Genomic DNA, 19,617 nt, shown 5'->3' on the forward strand with positions numbered 1-19,617 from the left:
GTGCTTTAATGGGAGACGAAACGGAAGTGCTTAAAGCCCCTCCCTATATCTAATCTACTATACTGAAAGACTACTAAATGAAGACTACTGAAATCAACTAAATGAAAGACAATGTGGCACCATTACAATTATGTTATATATAATAATAATAGACATAATAAAATATTCCGTTCCAATCACTGAGTTAGTATGGACAGTATGTTATGTACTGACACAATATGAAACAAACATAAGTTTAGTTTGGTGGAATCCTATTCGGTGCGTGGTGTTCGTGCCATAGAACATACATTTAGAAGACTTTCGTTAGAAACAGTGCAGCATCACAGCATTTGGCGTGAAACCAGCGACTCTGGCAACCCGCTAAGAGACCTGTTAACCCTTACCTGGCGATAGGTGGGTTGGGCGAACAGGTCACCACGAGTACCACATGGAGAAACTTTTCACTGTCCTCAGCGTTTGGTTACATCACTGGTTTCTCTCCATGTTGCCAGTGGCAACGTATACAACGTATACATGATGAATGATCACGACACACCCCTCTCGAGCAGGCCACGACTCGGCTGGTCTTCAGAACATCAAACCTGTTTGAAATTTGACGCCTCTGGGGCTGTGACAGTTTTATTAATATCGGCGATGGTGAGAAGTGTTGTGGTTGGCCAGTTTTTACTTATAATCCAGCGTGTCCCTCAGCGACCCTGAACTCAGTCCTCAGGTGGGACACCCAAGTTGGACAGGTTTTACAGTGGAGTCCTGACAAAGTGCAATCCAGTTCTAGAGTGGCCCCGCCCCACCCATTTCCCGCCTCCGGCGCCACGCCCGTCTGAGTGGGCCCCGTTCTTTATTTACAGAATCCCGTGAAGAACAAAGCAATGTGGACAGAAACATTTATTAATAAATGTGTACAGTAATTATTCCAAAAACTATATACAGACAATATACACACATAACAATGAAGCTACATATCAAAATATTCTGTACAGAGCGAGCGTTCCTTCATCCTATAAAACGTTCTAAAAATAAATACGTCCTGTCAAGGACACACCATCAGAGGGACTCCTCGCTTTTCACTTTGTATCTGATGGGCAGGTCTCCCACGGGCTGGACCATCCCGAACCCGTACCGACCCGGGTCCATCGCCGGAACGCCGCTCGCCGGGTCACACGGCTCCACGTCCAGGCGGGACACGACCAAGAACACCAACCTGAGCACACGGGCACAGAGAGAACCGGTCAACAGACACGAACACACAACACATCACCACAATTGGGGAGTGAGTGAAGGAACTAAATGGGGCCCACTCAGGTTCTAAAGGCTGAAATACGCACCGTCTTATACCACCGGCACGTTCTAAAGGCTGAATTCTGCACCGTCTTATACCACCGGCACGTTCTAAAGGCTGAAATACGCACCGTCTTATACCACCGGCACGTTGTAAAGGCTGAAATACGCACCGTCTTATACCACCGGCACGTTCTAAAGGCTGAAATACGCACCGTCTTATACCACCGGCACGTTGTAAAGGCTGAATTCTGCACCGTCTTATACCACCGGCACGTTCTAAAGGCTGAATTCTGCACCGTCTTATACCACCGGCACGTTCTAAAGGCTGAATTCTGCACCGTCTTATACCACCGGCACGTTCTAAAGGCTGAATTCTGCACCGTCTTATACCACCGGCACGTTCTAAAGGCTGAAATCTGCTGAAATATGCACCGTCTTATACCACCGGCACGTTCCAAAGGCTGAAATCTGCACCGGCTTATACCACCGGCACGTTCTAAAGGCTGAAATCTGCACCGTCTTATACCACCGGCACGTTCTAAAGGCTGAAATCTGCACCGTCTTATACCACCGGCACATTCTAAAGGCTGAAATCTGCACCGTCTTATACCACCGGCACGTTCTAAAGGCTGAATTCTGCACCGTCTTATACCACCGCCACGTTCTAAAGGCTGAAATCTGCACCGTCTTATACCACCGGCACGTTCTAAAGGCTGAAATCTGCACCGTCTTATACCACCGGCACGTTCTAAAGGCTGAATTCTGCACCGTCTTATACCACCGGCACGTTCTAAAGGCAGAATTCTGCACCGTCTTATACCACCGGCACGTTCTAAAGGCTGAAATCAGCACCGTCTTATACCACCGCCACGTTCTAAAGGCAGAATTCTGCACCGTCTTATACCACCGGCACGTTCTAAAGGCTGAAATACGCACCGTCTTATACCACCGGCACGTTCTAAAGGCTGAATTCTGCACCGTCTTATACCACCGGCACGTTCTAAAGGCTGAAATACGCACCGTCTTATACCACCGGCACGTTGTAAAGGCTGAAATACGCACCGTCTTATACCACCGGCACGTTCTAAAGGCTGAAATACGCACCGTCTTATACCACCGGCACGTTGTAAAGGCTGAATTCTGCACCGTCTTATACCACCGGCACGTTCTAAAGGCTGAATTCTGCACCGTCTTATACCACCGGCACGTTCTAAAGGCTGAATTCTGCACCGTCTTATACCACCGGCACGTTCTAAAGGCTGAATTCTGCACCGTCTTATACCACCGGCACGTTCTAAAGGCTGAAATCTGCTGAAATATGCACCGTCTTATACCACCGGCACGTTCCAAAGGCTGAAATCTGCACCGGCTTATACCACCGGCACGTTCTAAAGGCTGAAATCTGCACCGTCTTATACCACCGGCACGTTCTAAAGGCTGAAATCTGCACCGTCTTATACCACCGCCACGTTCTAAAGGCTGAATTCTGCACCGTCTTATACCACCGGCACGTTCTAAAGGCTGAAACACGCACCGTCTTATACCACCGGCACGTTCTAAAGGCTGAAATCTGCTGAAATACGCACCGTCTTATACCACCGGCACGTTCTAAAGGCTGAAATCTGCACCGTCTTATACCACCGGCACGTTCTAAAGGCTGAATTCTGCACCGTCTTATACCACCGGCACGTTCTAAAGGCTGAAATCTGCACCGTCTTATACCACCGGCACGTTCTAAAGGCTGAAATCTGCACCGTCTTATACCACCGGCACGTTCTAAAGGCTGAAATCTGCACCGTCTTATACCACCGGCACGTTCTAAAGGCTGAATTCTGCACCGTCTTATACCACCGCCACGTTCTAAAGGCTGAAATCTGCACCGTCTTATACCACCGGCACGTTCTAAAGGCTGAAATCTGCACCGTCTTATACCACCGGCACGTTCTAAAGGCTGAATTCTGCACCGTCTTATACCACCGGCACGTTCTAAAGGCAGAATTCTGCACCGTCTTATACCACCGGCACGTTCTAAAGGCTGAAATCAGCACCGTCTTATACCACCGCCACGTTCTAAAGGCAGAATTCTGCACCGTCTTATACCACCGGCACGTTCTAAAGGCTGAAATACGCACCGTCTTATACCACCGGCACGTTCTAAAGGCTGAAATCAGCACCGTCTTATACCACCGGCACGTTCTAAAGGCTGAAATACGCACCGTCTTATACCACCGGCACGTTCTAAAGGCTGAAATCTGCTCCGTCCCATTTTGAAGGGCAGAACAGGGCTCTTTGGAGGAGACTCACTGCCTGATGGCGTTAATGGCGAATGGTTTGCCAACACAGCCGTTGGCGCCTGCCCCCCATGGCATGGTGTAGTACTTCAGCCTTTGTCCTCCTTTGTAGAACTCTCTCTTCGGCGTCCCGTCGCTGTTCAAGAAACGGTTGTACTTGAATTTCTGTGAAGAGGACGAACAGATTTTACCACCAAATGCACCAAATTCAACTCTCTGCTACATTCACTAAGTCAATAGCAGGCCACCTGACACCCGGAACCGTGCCCGAGTTCTGCCTTTTTCTTTAAGCAGTATCTATTTTGGGCTGAATGACGGGCCGGGCAGCACCTTCCCACGCTTCCTAGCATCTACTCTGTGTGATTATCGGGGGAACACGTTCCGTATTTGCGCCGTGTCCACAGAGGACAGAGAGCGGACGCACCTCGGGCTCCTGGTAGATTTCGGGGTCCATCTGCGGGCTGACGAGCGGGAAGAGGCACACTCGATCCCCCCGCCGGAGCCGGTACTCGTGCCCGGTGGCCATGCGCAGCGTCTTGTCCTGCAGTACCTCTCTGGTGATGAAGGGGGCAGCGGTGAGGCGTAGCGTCTCCTCCAGGGCGCTGTCTGTGCAAAAGAAACCGACAATCACACTTTAAACAGAGTGATGCACTGTGTGTGTGGTACTACATAGGTACTACACGAGTACTACATGGGTACTACACGAGTACTACACGGGTACTACACGAGTACTACATGGGTACTACATGGGTACTACATGGGTACTACACGAGTACTACATGGCTACTAAATGGCTACTACAGGTTGAGTCTGACGTCTGGGCCATTTTACTCATTGAAAGTCACTGCCAGGTTCCTCCTGGGGGAACATCTGCCTTGGAGCTCAATTTACAAACCCCTGATGGAACCACAAATGACCTGCCACTCACCGCTGGAGTCACGTGACCAGACGCGAACAGATATTTAAAACAAATTTACAAAACTAACTCTGGAACGCATGCGGCATGCTATCCGTCTCACCAAACACCGGCGTGGGCTGCTGCTGCTCCAGTCTGTTCCCCCCCTGCGCCGCCCGGCCGAATTCCCTCCTCACCGCCGCCATGGCCTCCGGGTGGGTCAGCAGGAAGGCCAGCAGCCAAAAGGCAGCAGGTCCAACGTTGCCCTGGAGGAAAAGTCGGCGTGAAGCGTTCCGTCTGAACAAAATCTTCTATTCCTGACAAGTTGGGCCTTATCAGGGCTCTTAGTTTTTTCTAACTCAAATTCTATAGAAACCAAACGAGAATTGCTGGTGTCGTCCTCTTGTAAGTCGCTTTGGATAAAAGCGTCTGTAAAGTAAAGTAAAGTAAAATAAGGTAAAGTAAAGTAAATTTTTACATTTACAACATTTCCCAGACGCCCTTATCCACAGCGACTTACAATCAGTAGTGACAGGGACAGTCCCCCCCTGGAGACACTCAGGGTTAAGTGTCCTGCTCAGGGACACGATGGTAGTAAGTGGGGTTTGAACCCGGGTCTTCTGGTTGGTAGGCGAGTGTGTTACCCGCTAGGCTACTACCAGCCTGGTTCCATATTCATTTACAGTTCAATTTGAAACATTGTTTCTCTGCTTTAACCTGGTGGTGGCCTGGCGGGTAAGGAAGAAGACCCGGAATCAGAAGGTTGTCGGTTCGAATCCCGAAATGCCACGGTGCCACCGAGGTCCCCACACACTGCTCATGGCTGATCACTACGGGTCACCTTTGTTTCACAATGACAATCACTTCGCTTTCAGTCGTCAGCCCTGCACGTGTAATAGAATTCCATAAATATATTACAGCGTGAAAGTGCATCACTTGCCGTTCTTTCCATTCTGGTATTTGGGTAAATAATGAGGTGCACCACGCACGAGGGGAAGCACCTGATCCCCCTCCCCACAATAAATTATGCAGAGCATGAGGAACACGGCCAAGTTCTGTATGAGTCCAGAGAGGAAGCTCTAGGAGGGGGTTGCTAAAAAAGGAGATGTGAAGTTGGAGAAGAAACTAGACAGCCGTAGATGGAGAAATGATCCGTGATGATCGTGCTGGTAAAGTTGTAGTAGATCCGACCTCTGACGACCCAATCAGGAGCCAGACAGGCAGCACAAACTGGCGCATAAAATGCAAATGAGCGACTGGCTATGGTCTGCATGCTTCTGCACAGGTGCATCCATTTCCATGACCACAAGAAGATGGAGGCGGGCTGAAGTGAACCCTGTTTTTGAACAGCCTACAGCGCCCTCTGGTGGATGACAGGAACTAGGGTGGAAAGGTGTTGGGGGGTCCTGCCTTGTCCTGGTTGGAGGGGCTTTAGAGAAAAAAGGTCGGGAACCACTAGTTTACAGGAGAGTAAAGGCTGCTGAATTCCAGTCCAAAGGCCTTAGAAAGCAAATCTGGGATTTTAGAAACGAATGAAGAAACGTTTTCAGGGACATTGTCCTTATTTAACGTTTTTTTTTTTTTTTTTAAGTGAAGCGAATGTCACACAGCAGCACAGCATGCGGTGCACAGAGTGAAATTTGTCCTCTGCATTTAACCATCACCCTTGGTGAGCAGTGGGCAGCCATGACAGGCGCCCGGGGAGCAGTGTGTGGGGACGGTGCTTTGCTCAGTGGCACCTCAGTGGCACCTTGGCGGATCGGGATTCGAACCGGCAACCTTCTGATTACGGGGCCGCTAGGCCACCACTGGATTTAAATGCCCGGTAACAGCTTTCCCTGGATTTAAACGTCCCGGTAACAGCTTGCCCCTGGATTTAAACGTCCCGGTAACAGCTTGCCCCTGGATTTAAACGTCCCGGTAACAGCTTTCCCTGGATTTAAACGTCCCGGTAACAGCTTTCCCCTGGATTTAAACGTCCCGGTAACAGCTTTCCCCTGGATTTAAACGTCCCGGTAACAGCTTTCCCCTGGATTTAAACGTCCCGGTAACAGCTTTCCCTGGATTTAAACGTCCCGGTAACAACTTTCCCCTGGATTTAAACGTCCCGGTAACAGCTTTCCCTGGATTTAAACGTCCCGGTAACAGCTTTCCCCTGGATTTAAACGTCCCGGTAATAGCCTCGGGGTGACAACGTGAGGAATTGTGGATGCCTCGCCTCTAAATGCAGCTGATCGCGGTATGGGTGTGGCACGTGTGGGCGTGGTACCTGCGTGGCCCACAGCTGCAGCAGCATGGCGCGGGTCTGGGCGTCGCCGTCGGCGCCCTCCCGCAGCAGGTGTCGGCGGTACTGCCGCAGCCAGGGGCTGGACTCTCCACTCAGGCCCTTCAGGGACAGAAGCCTCCAGAGGCGCTCGCGGACCCCACCTGCCGTCTTCTTCTCCCCTGTGACAGAGGCGGGGCGGGGCGGGGCAGATATGAGGCCACCGCCAAACAGACATGACTGCACACACCGTGAAAAAAACGGGCGTGGCCCGCCGGAGAGGGAGCCAGTCACTCCGAGACCCGCCAAAACACACATATCGCTATGGTGACAGGAAGTGGGTGTCAGAAGGTAAACAAGAGCCCTGGCGCGGTGGAGTTTGCTCACGATGACACAGGCTGTGGGACTGGGATGATGTCACCTGGAAAAGCGGCACGAAGGAACCCAAACTCGACCCGACACACGTCCGGTAAGGTCACCGGTGTCACCGAGGTTGCGTGTGACATTCCTACCTGAATTCAGCGTGGTCCGGGCCATCTTGGTCAGGAGGCGGTCGAAGGTGCGGTACTCCTTGTACACGAGGCCGGCGTCCGAGCCGTTGTTGTTCTGCTCGCCGCCGAACAGCGTGAGGAACCCCGCCCTGTGGGGACGCGGTCAGACGGTGAGTCCCGCGCACAGGACCCGGCAGAAGGGGAGGGCGGCGGCGCGTCCCCCGAGGGAGCCACATACCGGAACAGAAGGCTGTAGCACAGGCTGAAGAGCCCGTCCCTCTTCCAGTCCGTCCGGTTCGGGGCCACCTCGCTCGCCAGCAGGGCCTGGAGGTTCGCCAGCATGGTGGCGTTGAGGGCCGCGAGACTGTCGCCCTGGAAGTGCCTGCGGGGACAGGCGGGTTAAAGGCCACGTGGGACACGCACCTGCGTCATCTTTATTAAACGGCTGTTGTCCCCGGGTTCACAAAAGGAAGTCGGCTGCTGGCTTTGTTCTAAGGGGCGTGGCCGTTACTGCACTGCCCGTCCACCCCATTCATCTCGCGCCAGCCGTGACATCACCACCTACGTCCTCATGATGGCCTTCTCCTCGCCGGGGTTGTACTTCGGCAGGCGCAGCTTGAAGATCCGGTCCATCAGCACCTGGGCGTAGCGGGAGAAGTCCAGGGAACCTCGGTCCTGCAGGACCGCGTCGAAGGAGTGCGGGTCCAGGAGGACGGTGACGTAGCGGCCAGCGACGCGCACCTGCGGTGACAGACCCGGGTGGCCCATGACATCACAAAAACCTGCACGCAATGCACAAGGCACACGACACACGGAGCAGCCGTCCCCACCGTGAAAATGTCCCCGTGCTTCTTCTTCATGCCAGTTACAAAGCTGGCCGCGTCCCTCCCGAACTCCAGCGCGTGACCCAGCCACGGAATGGCACCTTTGTCCAGAGGAGGTTCTCTGTTGGACCTGTAACGGGACGGAACGCAGCCCTGTTTACAGGCTGGGCGGATGTCCCTCAGCTGTTGTGTGTGTTCGGTGCTGAGAAGACGGTCCAGTTCCGTTTCATTATTTTAATAAAAGGGTGGTAGGAGCCTAGGGGGTAACACACTCGCCTATAAACCAGAAGACCCGGGTTCAAATCCCACTTACTACCATCGTGTCCCTGAGCAGGACACTTAACCCTGAGTGTCTCCAGGGGGACACTGTCCCTGTAACTACTGACTGTATAAGGGTATCTGGTAAGTGCCTTAAACGTAAAAAAGTTTAAATAAGTCCCGCACTCACACCACAGACGCGGGGGGACAGTCGTCCACTCACCTGGAGCGCCGGGAGAAGAGCAGCAGGAGCAGCAGGCTGCTGACCAGCAGCAGGACGAGGACCGTCCACAACATCTCGAGTAGGAGCGCGGACACGAGCGCCGCGTCGCGTCACGCCGCTTTTCAAGCGCGCGGGCGGAGCGTCGGCCGTGACGTCAGCGACGGCACAATCTGTGACGTCATGGGATTTCTCAAAATTATTTACATTTATAGCACTTACCAGACGCCCTTATCCAGAGCGACTTACAGTCAGTAGTTACAGGGACAGTCCCCCCCTGGAGACACTCAGGGTTAAGTGTCCTGCTCAGGGACACAATGGTAGTAAGTGGGGTTTGAACCTGGGTCTTCTGGTTCACAGGCGAGTGTGTTACCCACCAGGCTACTACCACCCTACTTTCAGTACCCCACCACCCATACAATCAGTAGTGACAGGGACAGTCCCCCCTGGAGACACTCCGGGTTAAGTGTCCTTCTCAGGGACATGATGGTAGTAAATGGGGTTCGAACCTGGGTCTTCTGGTTCATAGGCGAGTGTGTTACCCACTAGGCTACTACCACCCTACTTTCAGTACCCCACCACCCATACAATCAGTAGTGACAGGGACAGTCCCCCCCTGGAGACACTCCGGGTTAAGTGTCCTGCTCAGGGACATGATGGTAGTAAATGGGGTTCGAACCTGGGATGAAGAGATCAGTTCCGGTTCATTAGGACCCCCAACTATGAATACAATCTTTTTATTCCCTCTGTTGTAGATTCTATACAGAAGTCACCCACTAGGCTACTACCACCCACCAACTTTTACAGTGTGGAGCTCTGATCAATTTCTTCTTCTATTATTATAGATGTAGAATACATATAAATCATACATATAAATAAATACGCAAGTAAATCACCACACCGCTCATTAATTAAGGTCACCAGACGCGACACGTGCCACCAGTCACAGGGACCGGTTTTACTCTACAGCTGTTGCGACACTCAAAACATCTTTAACTTTATGGCCATTGTGACAATTACAATGAAATTAGGTGCCGTCCCCGAGGGGACACGAAACACTGTGTAAAAAAAATAATAATCCAGCTCAAGAAGACGTACAGAAATATATTACAAAAGAGTTCAAGTAAAAAAAAAAATTGTTTTTAATGTATGATTAATATTGACTGGGCTTCAGTGGCATTTGATTTATTTATTAGGATGTTTTATGGTGCGGTTGTTGAACGTGCAGTGTTGATTTATTATAATTACTACGAGGAACAGCAGGAATAGTACATTATTCTGTAGTCATTACAGGTGGAGGAAGGAGCGGTGTCGTTTCAGGGCGTCTCCCGGCCGGGGTCACCGCTGCAGCCGAGCCTGAAATCCAACCCGTGAAGGAACAATGCGCTTTATTGAAAAGATCGGCGGCGATGACGACTCGACAGTCCACCGATGGCAGCTGCGGCGGACATCCTGCTGCGTGCCTGCCAAGAAACGTCTTTCGCGCCGACGACAGAGATGAGCTCAAACGATTCACGGAAAAACCCCCCAAAAAATCCAGTCATTTCCCGGCAGCCCACCCCGCCCGTCCAGGCCAGGGACGCCAGGGACGCCGATATCAAGCGTTTAATGGCCCACCGACCTCAGGCTGGAGTCGCTCAACAGGTCCGGCGAGCGGTGAAGTAAAGTAAAAGTGGCGTTACGGAGAATAAATACCATTTGTTGCGCCGTACACAGTTTAGACAAGTCCACATAAACCAGCAGCCCCGCTCCGATCTTACGGGGTGACTAACAGCTCTAAACATCTACAGAAGCTCCTCTTCTTCTCCCTCTCCTCGGCCCTCGGCTCCGTCTTCCGCCGCGGCGCCGTAGACCCACCCGGTGCGTTTCAGGACGTAGACGGCGGCGTGCAGGCCGCCCACGTTCACCCACACGGTGTGGGACCGTCTCCACAGCCCCCCCATCCTGGACAAGGCCTGCAGGGGACAGGAGCAGAGCTGGAGTGACAGACATCTCAATAACTAGACTTACATTTACAGCGTTTACCAGACGCCCTTATCCAGAGCGACTTACAATCAGTAGTTACAGGGACAGTCCCCCTGGAGACACTCAGGGTTAAGTGTCCTGCTCAGGGACACAGTGGTAGTAAGTGGGATTTGAACCTGGATCTTCTGGTTCGTAGGCGAGTGTGTTACCCGCTAGGCTACTACCACCCATTAAACCAACCAACATCGGCCAAGTTCCCGCCGCGCTCTCCACCACAGGAGGCTCGAAGCAGGGACGCGGCTCCACGTCACCGAACTTTCGGAAAAGCTGCGAATCGGACATTTTTAGACGATCCGGCTGTTCCGTGCGTCTCTGGCCACGCCCCCGTCCCTCGGTTTACTCCTGGCTCGGCTCCACCGGCCTCTTCCTGCCTGCCCACACAAACAAAGCCTCGGCAGCCCGGCTCCGCGGGGAACGTGGCCCACAAGCCTACCAGACCAAGAGAAGACGGGCGGTTCGGGGACGAGGACGTGCACCGTTACCTTGGCGAAACATTTCTTGTCCTGCGTCAACAGAACGGCTTTGCCCGTGGCGGGCCGGCACACGCGGGCCATCTCCCTCAGACACGAGGGGTACAGGTCCCAGTTCTTCTTCCTGGAGCCCATCCTGAGAGACGCAGGAAACAGATCAGCCGCAGGACCCCCCCGTCCCCCGTCCCCGCGGCGGAACCGGAGCGCGGGAACCGCACCTCTTTCCGAACGGCATGTCCGTTACGATGATGTCCACCGAGCTGGCCCTCAGCGGCAGGCGGCACAGGTCCCATCGGGCGGTGTCCATACGGAGCCCTGGGGCAGAGCTGACCAGCACGACACTCACAACGCCGCTTACGGTAATAATTACGTATCCGTTTATGTGGAAAATTTCGCTTTTACGATATTTTTTAAAAAATGGAAGAAATGACGTCCTCGCAGCACAGAAAATAGGAATAATTTATCCTGGACTCTCACCTGCCTCCTTCTTGCCTCCTCTTCAGGATGTGGTTGGTGTTGTTGACGGTGCGATTTACCGCCATGTCGTTATTGTCCCCCGCGATGAAAAACGACTGCTGCCATTCAATCGCTCCCTAAACGGGTTACGGCAAAAAAAACGAATTACCGGGGACGGGCTTACGAGCAAAAAAAACGTGAACATGAAGCGCTCCGGCTCGGGAGGTGACCTCCACTGGGATGGCGCCGGTGCCACACATCGGGTCCACGATGACGTCGGAGATCTGAGGTCTGCAGAGCCTGCGCACAGGATAGACCAAGTCCGTTTAAATGCGCCGTAAGGACAGCGGGGGGGGGACACGCGTCCACCGGGCGGACCTGAGCATGCCGTAGGCCAGCGTGGAGCGCAGAGTGGTGGGACCGAAGTGGGTGATGTTTCTCCTGTGTAGGCTCTCCTCAGTCAGGGCGATGCCCACCACCAGCTCCTGGTTGTGGATGTTCAGCAGGACCTGGGGGTGGGACGTTTTCACATGCATGACGAGGGAAGAAAACGCATAATAAGGCGTAAAGACAGAAATCCCTGAATAATAAGCGTGTGAATAAAGGTATTTTGTTGTTTGGAATTTTTTTTGCATATCTGGATCATATCGCACAGCGAGCAGGAAGGGAAGTAAAATGTGCCGTTTGATCTCCAGTAATGACAGAAGCTCGCATGCGTCCGTTTCTTGAGCCATACGCCACGCGTACAACCGAATTAAATTGTGACAAAACCGAATTAAGAATGAATGTTTGAATTTTACGTGTGATTTCATGGGCTGATCTAAAACCAGACAGCGCCAACTAGTGGTGCTTCCTTAAAAGCGCATTTGGAGCTTGTAACCTTACATAAATGGAGTGAAGTGTCTGGTGACCTCACATGTGATGCACAGCACACGGTGCACACAGTGAAATTTGTCCTCTGTATTTAACCATCACCCTGAGCGAGCAGTGGGCGGCCATGACAGGCGCCCGGGGAGCCGAGTGTGGGGGGACGATGGTTTCACTCAGTGGCACCTCGGCGGATCGGGATTCGAACCGGCAACCTTCTGAATACGGGGCCGTTTCCTTAAGCGCTAGGCCACCGCTGTCCCAACGTTATAGTGACACCGTTTCAAACCAAAAAGACACTTGAAGTGTATTCTGGAAAAAGAGTCATCAATTGCGGGATTATTTGCCACCTTGCAAATGTTCATTTGTGCCCAACAATAACCTGCACATTTACCTCAATATCAAACTTGGTCATGTCCGCCTTCCACTGGAAGAACTCCTGAACGGCTCCCCCGAAGTCCCTGGCTGCGTCGTTGGACGTGAAGCTGTGTTTGTCCCCAGCTCTGTTGCAGGTCACTCGGAATTTCAGGGGTTTGTCCGCAGCGTCCCGCTCGGCCGGAGCGCATCCGCCTCCGTCTTCGTCCCTTCCTTCCTCGTCCTCCGGCCGAGGGGAGTCTGCCTCCGTGTCCCCCTCTTTTGAGACGTCACCTTTGGGTGTGAGCACAGAGCTGTTTCCGCCCCTTCGCCGCCCCCGTTTCTTCTTCAGGGCGTTGTTCATCTTCCAGACTTCCAGAGCAATGGTCCACGGCAGCTGAGAAGCCAGCTTCTGTAAATCTAACAGCGTTTCCTCCTGATGATGAAAGAGAACAATGAGCCACAGGACACAAGGACAATAGAGCGTCCATAAAGGGACATGCCGTGCCCACCTTTGACTCTTTGAACTGGTAGTTGTTGTACTCCGCTACCACCACGAAGAGGTTGTCCACTGAGCGCAGACGATGCACCTGGAACGGGGTGAAGCACAGTCACTTCCTGTCCCACAGAACTAGAACGAGTTCCATCAGACCATCAGACATGACACCATCGCGGAGTGAAGGAATCGCCGCAACACACTGCTGGGCGGGGCATCAGTGATTCATACTAATACAACCGCGACGGAACGGAAACGCAGCGGTTCTAGAACTAAAAACCCTTACCATGAAATGCCGTCGCCAGCACCGTCCACCAAACACAATGTTCGGTGCAGACAGGAAGTCGTGTCGCGTTTTTGCAGAATGAATAAAATGAACCCGCCGGTTCTTCAGAGTCTCGCGTCACGAAACTAAAAAAAATACTTTTGTGCTCATCTTAACGTCCAATTAAAGAGCGACTGCAACGCTTCACACGTTTGGAAGCCATGACGGTCGGTGGAGATCATGTTTTAGGGGAGGGGGCGGAACATGCATGAGGAACGGGAGGTAACCTTTCCCCTTATGACGTCATAAGGGGACAAATTCCAGATCCGACTGTCTGAGCTGCCGCTCTTCGGACGGGCAAAGCAGAACGACCATTTCTAGCCACTGCAGGACCATAGACATCCTAGATGAACTCGTATTCATGTTAAATCCCCTCACAAAGTCATATTTTCATGTCAGGGGACCTTTAAAGAGCAGAAAGGACAGATACTCCAATCAAAAGATTCTTCAAGGTTAGGAAATCTCTAGAAATCAAATTGTAGACTGATCATTTAGCTTATCTACATGACTACAGGTGTCTGTCTGGGCTTGTTATTAGTTTCATTATGGAGCGTCCCTATGATGCAACATGCAGGCGTTTCACCGCTGAGCCAGTTTTAATAAAGCAGCTGGTTTCTTGTGTTTGTTATGGACGTCTCCGGATTCCGAATGAAGAAGCGAAATGAGTCGCCCTGGCGACGCACCTGGACACGCTTATCTCCACCACAACACACGATACCACGGGAGACGTGCACCGGGGGCGTTTTTCCTGAATGACGTTTTATATTTTGTTTTGGTGATTAAGGAAAAAAAAAAAAAAAAGAATTTTCCCGAAGAGGTGAAATCACTGCAAGTTTCCATGACGGTTCTCACGTCGGCGCTTGCGAGTTGGAAACAGGACGTCTAGAACCTGCCGCCTGGCCCGCGGTGGAACGTGCGGGAGGCACGTTCGGCCAATCTGACGCGGCAATCAGCAAAATGGCTCCCATACAAATGACACCAAACTAACCGGGACATCTACACTCGGCACGAATCAATGTCCAGGGGTGAAACATTTGTAATGATCACATTACTGAATTAAATAAGGGAAGGTTGGGCTAAAAGGATGTTTTTGTTATTTTTTGTAAATAGCAAAATACCGGCCCTAATTTTTGCAGTGTTCATAAAGAGTTAAATTGCAAAATGGAAAAAAAATTGGTTAAAAAAAAAAAAAACGTCCGTTAAAAAGTCTTTTTTTGAAATGCTAACAATATTTGCGCAGCTTGATGTGAGCCCATTGAGACATACTGCATGAGATTTTGGGCTATATAAGAAACACACGTCGTTGTTATTGATGTAATTCATGTGCCCTGCAAAGAAAATGTGGAATCAAATAAACAATATTAGCAAAAAGATGAAAACGGAGCGACATGGTTTTGTGTTACGTGCCGTAAGAGCGACAAAAGCAAAAACTTGGAACCGGCAACTTCAACTTTTTCCAAATAAAGGAAACAGCCGCACGCGATAGTTCAACACATGGATGCAAGCGTTAAAAGGAAGTGCGAATGACAATGACACGATAACCTATGCGGTCTGTATACCAAACTGCACCTGCTGCACACCTGTTACCAGTTTAGGATGAAGTACGACTGGCAAAAAAAATTAATAAAATCATCCATTCTCAGATATGAATCGATGCTATTTACATTTGCAGCATTTACCAGATGCCCTTAGTAGTTACAGGGACAGTCCCACCTGGAGACAGGTTAAGTGTCCTGCTCAGGGACACGATTGGTAGTAAGTGGGGTTTGAACCTGGGTCTTCTGGTTCACAGGCGAGTGTGTTACCCACTAGGCTACTACCGCTTTCTATACTACCTAGTTAGTATAGTATACTACCTAGTTACCCGCTAGGCTACTACCACCCTATACTAAAATTTTGTGAAGCTCTTGATAGCAACTACATTTACATTTACGGCATTTATCAGACGCCCTTACCCAGAGCGACTTACAACCAGTAGTTACAGGGACAGTCCCCCCTGGAGCAATTTAGGGTTAAGTGTCTTGCTCAGGGACACAATGGTAGTAAGTGGGATTTGAACCTGGGTGTTCTGGTTCATAGGCGAGTGTGTTACCCACTAGGCTACTACCACCACTGGCACTTGCATTGCTATTTAAATAACAACTACAGCTTCAGGGATCTTCAAGTGGACCAGTAGCATCATTGTGGACACGTAATCTAGACCATGACACTGGACTACATCCTGGACTTCTCCAACCCTACAACTGTAGGACTTATTATTATATCATCCCCAACCCTGCACCGACACCATTTGCAGGCTCCCTCTACCCTGGAAGGGGGTCCCTCTCTATATCACTCCTTCCCAACGTTTCTTCAGACTTCTCTCTCCTAGAGTTTTTTAGTGGAGTTTTTCCTTGTGTGCAGAAGGGTCAAGTGTGGGGGGGCTGTCAACTGTAGGGCCTGTCAAAGCCCATTGAGACATACTGTATGTGATTTTGGGCTATATAAGAAATAAATGTTGCTGTAGTTTGAAGCTTTAGTACCGTGACAAGACTTGAGTAAAGGAACCTTTAAAAATGCCAGTGCTGTGGGCGATCTGGGTCTGTCCCACGATCTGAATCTAAATGGCGGTCCTGTGCTCTACCAGCTGAGCCACGGGCCTGCATCGGCAACGTTCTGCCTCGCTTGTAATAATTAACGTGTGACGCACTCAGCCCAGAATACCAGGGGCTGCATTAAAACACGTCATTACGCACGAACACACACTGCAGTAGCGCTCATCCTCTCGTATTCGCAATATCGCATTTCACTGATGCGTCTGAAGCTGCAGAATCCCCATGCATCACGTCGGTCGAAGGCGGCCGGTTCGGGTTCAACTGATGCATTTCTGCGGCACGGCTGCAACACGCCGCGCATTTTATTTGTCTATAATGGGCTGAGTGTTGGCCTAGTGGTTAAGGAAACACCCCCGTAATCAGAAGGTTGCCGGTTCGAATCCCGATCCGCCAAGGTACCACTGAGGTGCCACTGAGCAAAGCACCGTCCCCACACACTGCTCCCCGGGCGCCTGTCATGGCTGCCCACTGCTCACTCAGGCTGATGGTTAAATACAGAGGACAAATTTCACTGTGTGCACTCACTTCACTTCACTTCACTCATCCGTCCGTTATCTTTCGTCTGGTAGTAGCCTAGTGGGTAACACACTCGCCTATGAACCAGAAGACCCAGGTTCAAATCCCACTTACTACCATTGTGTCCCTGAGCAAGACTCTTAACCCTGAGTGTCTCCAGGGGGGGACTGTCCCTGTAACTACTGATTGTAAGTCGCTCTGGATAAGGGCGTCTGGTAAATGCTGTAAATGTAAATGTCTGAGGACTAACGGCAGTGAACAGCGCCCCCTGGCGGCCGACAGCATTCCACTCATATAAAACCGTATTCTGTATTATACTACTGTATATTACTTTCCGACCCGGGTCGAACCCAGACGCCTGCGGTGACGCCTACAGGACAGAAGCATTTAGCGCCAGCACGAACCGACCTCAGTAAAGCGAGCAGAGAAAACACGTAAATCTCCACTTCCACAAAGTCACGCACAGTAGAGGCCAACAGTCTGGACACCTTCTCATTCAACATGTTTTCTTTATCTTCATGACCATTTACGTTGGTAGATTCTCACTGAAGGCATCAAAACTATGAATGAACACATGTGGAGTTCTGTACTTAACAAAAAGTGGAGACCTGACCTCCACAGTCACCGGACCTGAACCCAATCCAGATGGTTTGGGGTGAGCTGGACCAACAAGTGCTAAACACCTCTGGGAACTCCTTCAAGACTGTTGGAGAAGCATTTCAGGTGACGACCTCTTGAAGCTCATCGAGAGAATGCCAAGAGTGTGTAAAGCAGGAATCAGAGCAAAGAAACTAGAATATTAAACATGTTTTCACTTATTTCACCTTTTTTGTTAAGTACATAACTCCACATGTGTTCATTCATAGTTTTGATGCCTTCAGTGAGAATCAACCAACGTAAATGGTCATGAAGATAAAGAAAACACCTTGAATGAGAAGGTGTCCAGACTTTTGGCCTGTACTGTGTCTGTCAACTTACAGACTTTTTACATACACACTGGCCTGTGGACCAGAAGACCCCACTTACTACCATCGTGTCCCTGAGCAGGACACTTAACCCTGAGTGTCTCCAGGGGGGGACTGTCCCTGTCACTACTGATTGTAAGACGCTCTGGATAAGGGCGTCTGGCAAATGCTGTTAAATGTAAATGAAGAAGCGCAGCGAGTGGAAGAGCGGCTGAATTATTCTGCATTTTCGTGCCCGGTCACGGTGGAGGGGGTGTGTTTGCGGTTCTCCATCAGCAGGAGGAGGAGGAACCAGGACGGAGTGTCCGGTGAGGCCCGCAAACTGACCAGTGGCAGTTTATCGGCGCCGATCCGGAAATATATTCTGCCGCGGTCTTTGCCGATTCTGGCTTCCGCTCCAATCTTCTCGCCGACCTCCTCAGCGGCGGTGGGCTCAAAGCCAGTCGGCACGGTGGCCCCGATGGTGACGCCGGCCCCCGGGTCCGGGCCGCTTCCTCCACGCTCCTCCGTGGACATGTGGACCTCGGAACCTTCTAGCACCGCGGCCATGGCCTCATCCGGGATATCTGGGGGAGAAGGCAGGAGAATTCCCAGGTGCTAAACTGTCCAACTCAAAACGCCCCAAACTGATACGGACTCTGTTCAAACTTGTCGGCTAAAAACGACACACACCGTCACAGAAGCCCACAAGGAGAAGGAGATGAGGGGGCTTCCGTCGTGAACATTTACAACAGTTCAATACAAGCGCAGCGCGGAGTAATAAAACAGAAACTCACCCGCGTACGTTGCAAACGTTTCGATTTTTTTTTTTTTTTTTTTTTTTTTTATTGAAGTACCAACACGCCACCTGGGACGAGGACGTCTGTCCACGCAGGACACCAGACGGCTGCTGCGTGTCGCGGACCGGGAGGAAGTGTTTCCGGGTCACGGCCCGCTCGCCTTCGCCGCTGGGTGGCGCTGCAGAGTCGCAATAAAAAAAAAATAAAAATAAAACGAGCAACTCACGTAAAATTCGTATGAGTGCGTGTCGCTGTTTTACCCATGAATGTGCATATATAAATTGCTTTTTTTACGTTATACGAGGTTAAAAATCTATATATTTTTTTTATGTGCCACGAAGGTCTACTTCATTGCAAGTGTTTATTTGCTCAGCGGCTTGTGGAGAATTCGGAGGGAATTCCGACTGCTTCAAAGGCCTTCAGAAGTTTTTCTTGTTTTCTCGCCTCCTCTCCTCCCTGCCTGGCACGACAGCAGTAAAAAGGGTTCATCCGGAAGCCCCCCGGAACCACGCTCTTTGTACCGTGGGGGCTTCTGCGGGACCGTGGCGCATTTTTATAAATCACAACGTGGAGGGAGGAGGGAATCCGCTTCAGTTCCATGACTGAGCTTCTGGGGTCCAGATGGGGCTGCTTGTGGCTCCCCGCTGCAGCAGGGCCCAGGCCTCGGGCCGGAAGCGGAGACGTGGATGCGGGCGTGTCACAGGCGGGGCCAGTCGCTCTCTGCTTAATGCCTTCCCTTATGTTTGTAATTAAGGGAAGTGGAGGACGCTTGCCCGCTGGCACGGTTGCCTGGAGCCGCGCATTTCTGAGCAGTCGCACCAGCCAATCAGACAAACAAACAGCGACCTAGAAACGCTCCTGTGTTACTGCAGTCGTGCAGGGGGGTATTTTTATACTGCTTCTCTTCTTAATGTACATCCACTGAATCATATCTGCAAGCGGAGATGATTCTTACTATCAGAGTAAGCGTGCATTTACAGCATTTCGAACCTGGGTCTACAGCAGGTTCGAACCTGGGTCTTCTGGCTCATAGGCGAGTGTGTTACCCGCTAGGCTAGTACCACCCCATTGTGAAACACTGCAGCACAGCACACGGTGACACAGTGAAACGTGTCCTCTGTATTTAACCATCACCCTTGGTGAGGGGTGGGCACCATGACATTAAGGGGACCTCGAGATTCGAACCCGCAACCTTCTGATTATGGGGTCGCTTCATTAACCGCTAGGCCACTGCTGCCCCTTAACAA

The 19,617-nt window shown here is 51.2% G+C and overlaps 2 protein-coding genes across 3 annotated transcripts; both read right to left on the minus strand.

The window, feature by feature from the left end:
• Positions 1-867: 867 nt before the first annotated feature.
• LOC114772241 (prostacyclin synthase-like) lies at positions 868-8,630 on the minus strand. Its single transcript, XM_028965244.1, has 10 exons — positions 8,527-8,630; positions 8,052-8,175; positions 7,787-7,962; positions 7,460-7,603; positions 7,243-7,370; positions 6,737-6,912; positions 4,592-4,733; positions 3,997-4,178; positions 3,586-3,737; positions 868-1,201 (listed from the first exon to the last, which is right to left on the minus strand). Exons 1-10 carry the CDS (start codon positions 8,598-8,600, stop codon positions 1,045-1,047), a joined length of 1,455 nt encoding a protein of 484 aa, XP_028821077.1. The 5' UTR covers positions 8,601-8,630; the 3' UTR covers positions 868-1,044.
• A 1,067-nt stretch (positions 8,631-9,697) lies between these two features.
• On the minus strand, positions 9,698-18,424 carry LOC114772246 (THUMP domain-containing protein 3-like). Of its 2 annotated transcripts, XM_028965254.1 has the most exons (10): positions 18,368-18,424; positions 17,919-18,157; positions 13,208-13,285; positions 12,736-13,131; positions 11,853-11,983; positions 11,705-11,774; positions 11,496-11,611; positions 11,237-11,344; positions 11,031-11,154; positions 9,698-10,478 (listed from the first exon to the last, which is right to left on the minus strand). In XM_028965254.1, the coding sequence occupies exons 2-10, from the start codon at positions 18,138-18,140 to the stop codon at positions 10,308-10,310; spliced, it is 1,416 nt and encodes a 471-aa protein (XP_028821087.1). In that variant the 5' UTR covers positions 18,141-18,157; positions 18,368-18,424; the 3' UTR covers positions 9,698-10,307. The 2 variants fall into 2 exon arrangements, with proteins under 2 accessions (XP_028821087.1, XP_028821086.1); XM_028965253.1 differs by lacking the exon at positions 9,698-10,478 and having other exon boundaries at positions 10,497-11,154.
• Positions 18,425-19,617: the final 1,193 nt, after the last annotated feature.

This window comes from Denticeps clupeoides, unplaced genomic scaffold (assembly GCF_900700375.1).
Source record: "Denticeps clupeoides unplaced genomic scaffold, fDenClu1.1, whole genome shotgun sequence".
NCBI lineage: Eukaryota > Metazoa > Chordata > Actinopteri > Clupeiformes > Denticipitidae > Denticeps > Denticeps clupeoides.

Bases quoted from the DNA above. Each gene is read 5' to 3' on its own strand.
- LOC114772241 (XM_028965244.1), bottom strand. From the start codon at position 8,600: ATGTTGTGGACGGTCCTCGTCCTGCTGCTGGTCAGCAGCCTGCTGCTC. The intron at 4,179-4,591 runs GTGAGACGGATA...TCTTTTGCACAG, and splicing joins GCAGCCCACGCCGGTGTTTG to ACAGCGCCCTGGAGGAGACG. The intron at 1,202-3,585 runs GTGAGTCTCCTC...CCGTGTGCTCAG, and splicing joins GCCATTAACGCCATCAGGCA to GTTGGTGTTCTTGGTCGTGT.
- LOC114772246 (XM_028965253.1), bottom strand. From the start codon at position 18,140: ATGGCCGCGGTGCTAGAAGGTTCCGAGGTCCACATGTCCACGGAGGAG. The intron at 11,345-11,495 runs GTGAGAGTCCAG...CGTGCTGGTCAG, and splicing joins AGGAGGCAAGAAGGAGGCAG to CTCTGCCCCAGGGCTCCGTA. The intron at 11,155-11,236 runs GTGCGGTTCCCG...TGCGTCTCTCAG, and splicing joins GACATGCCGTTCGGAAAGAG to GATGGGCTCCAGGAAGAAGA.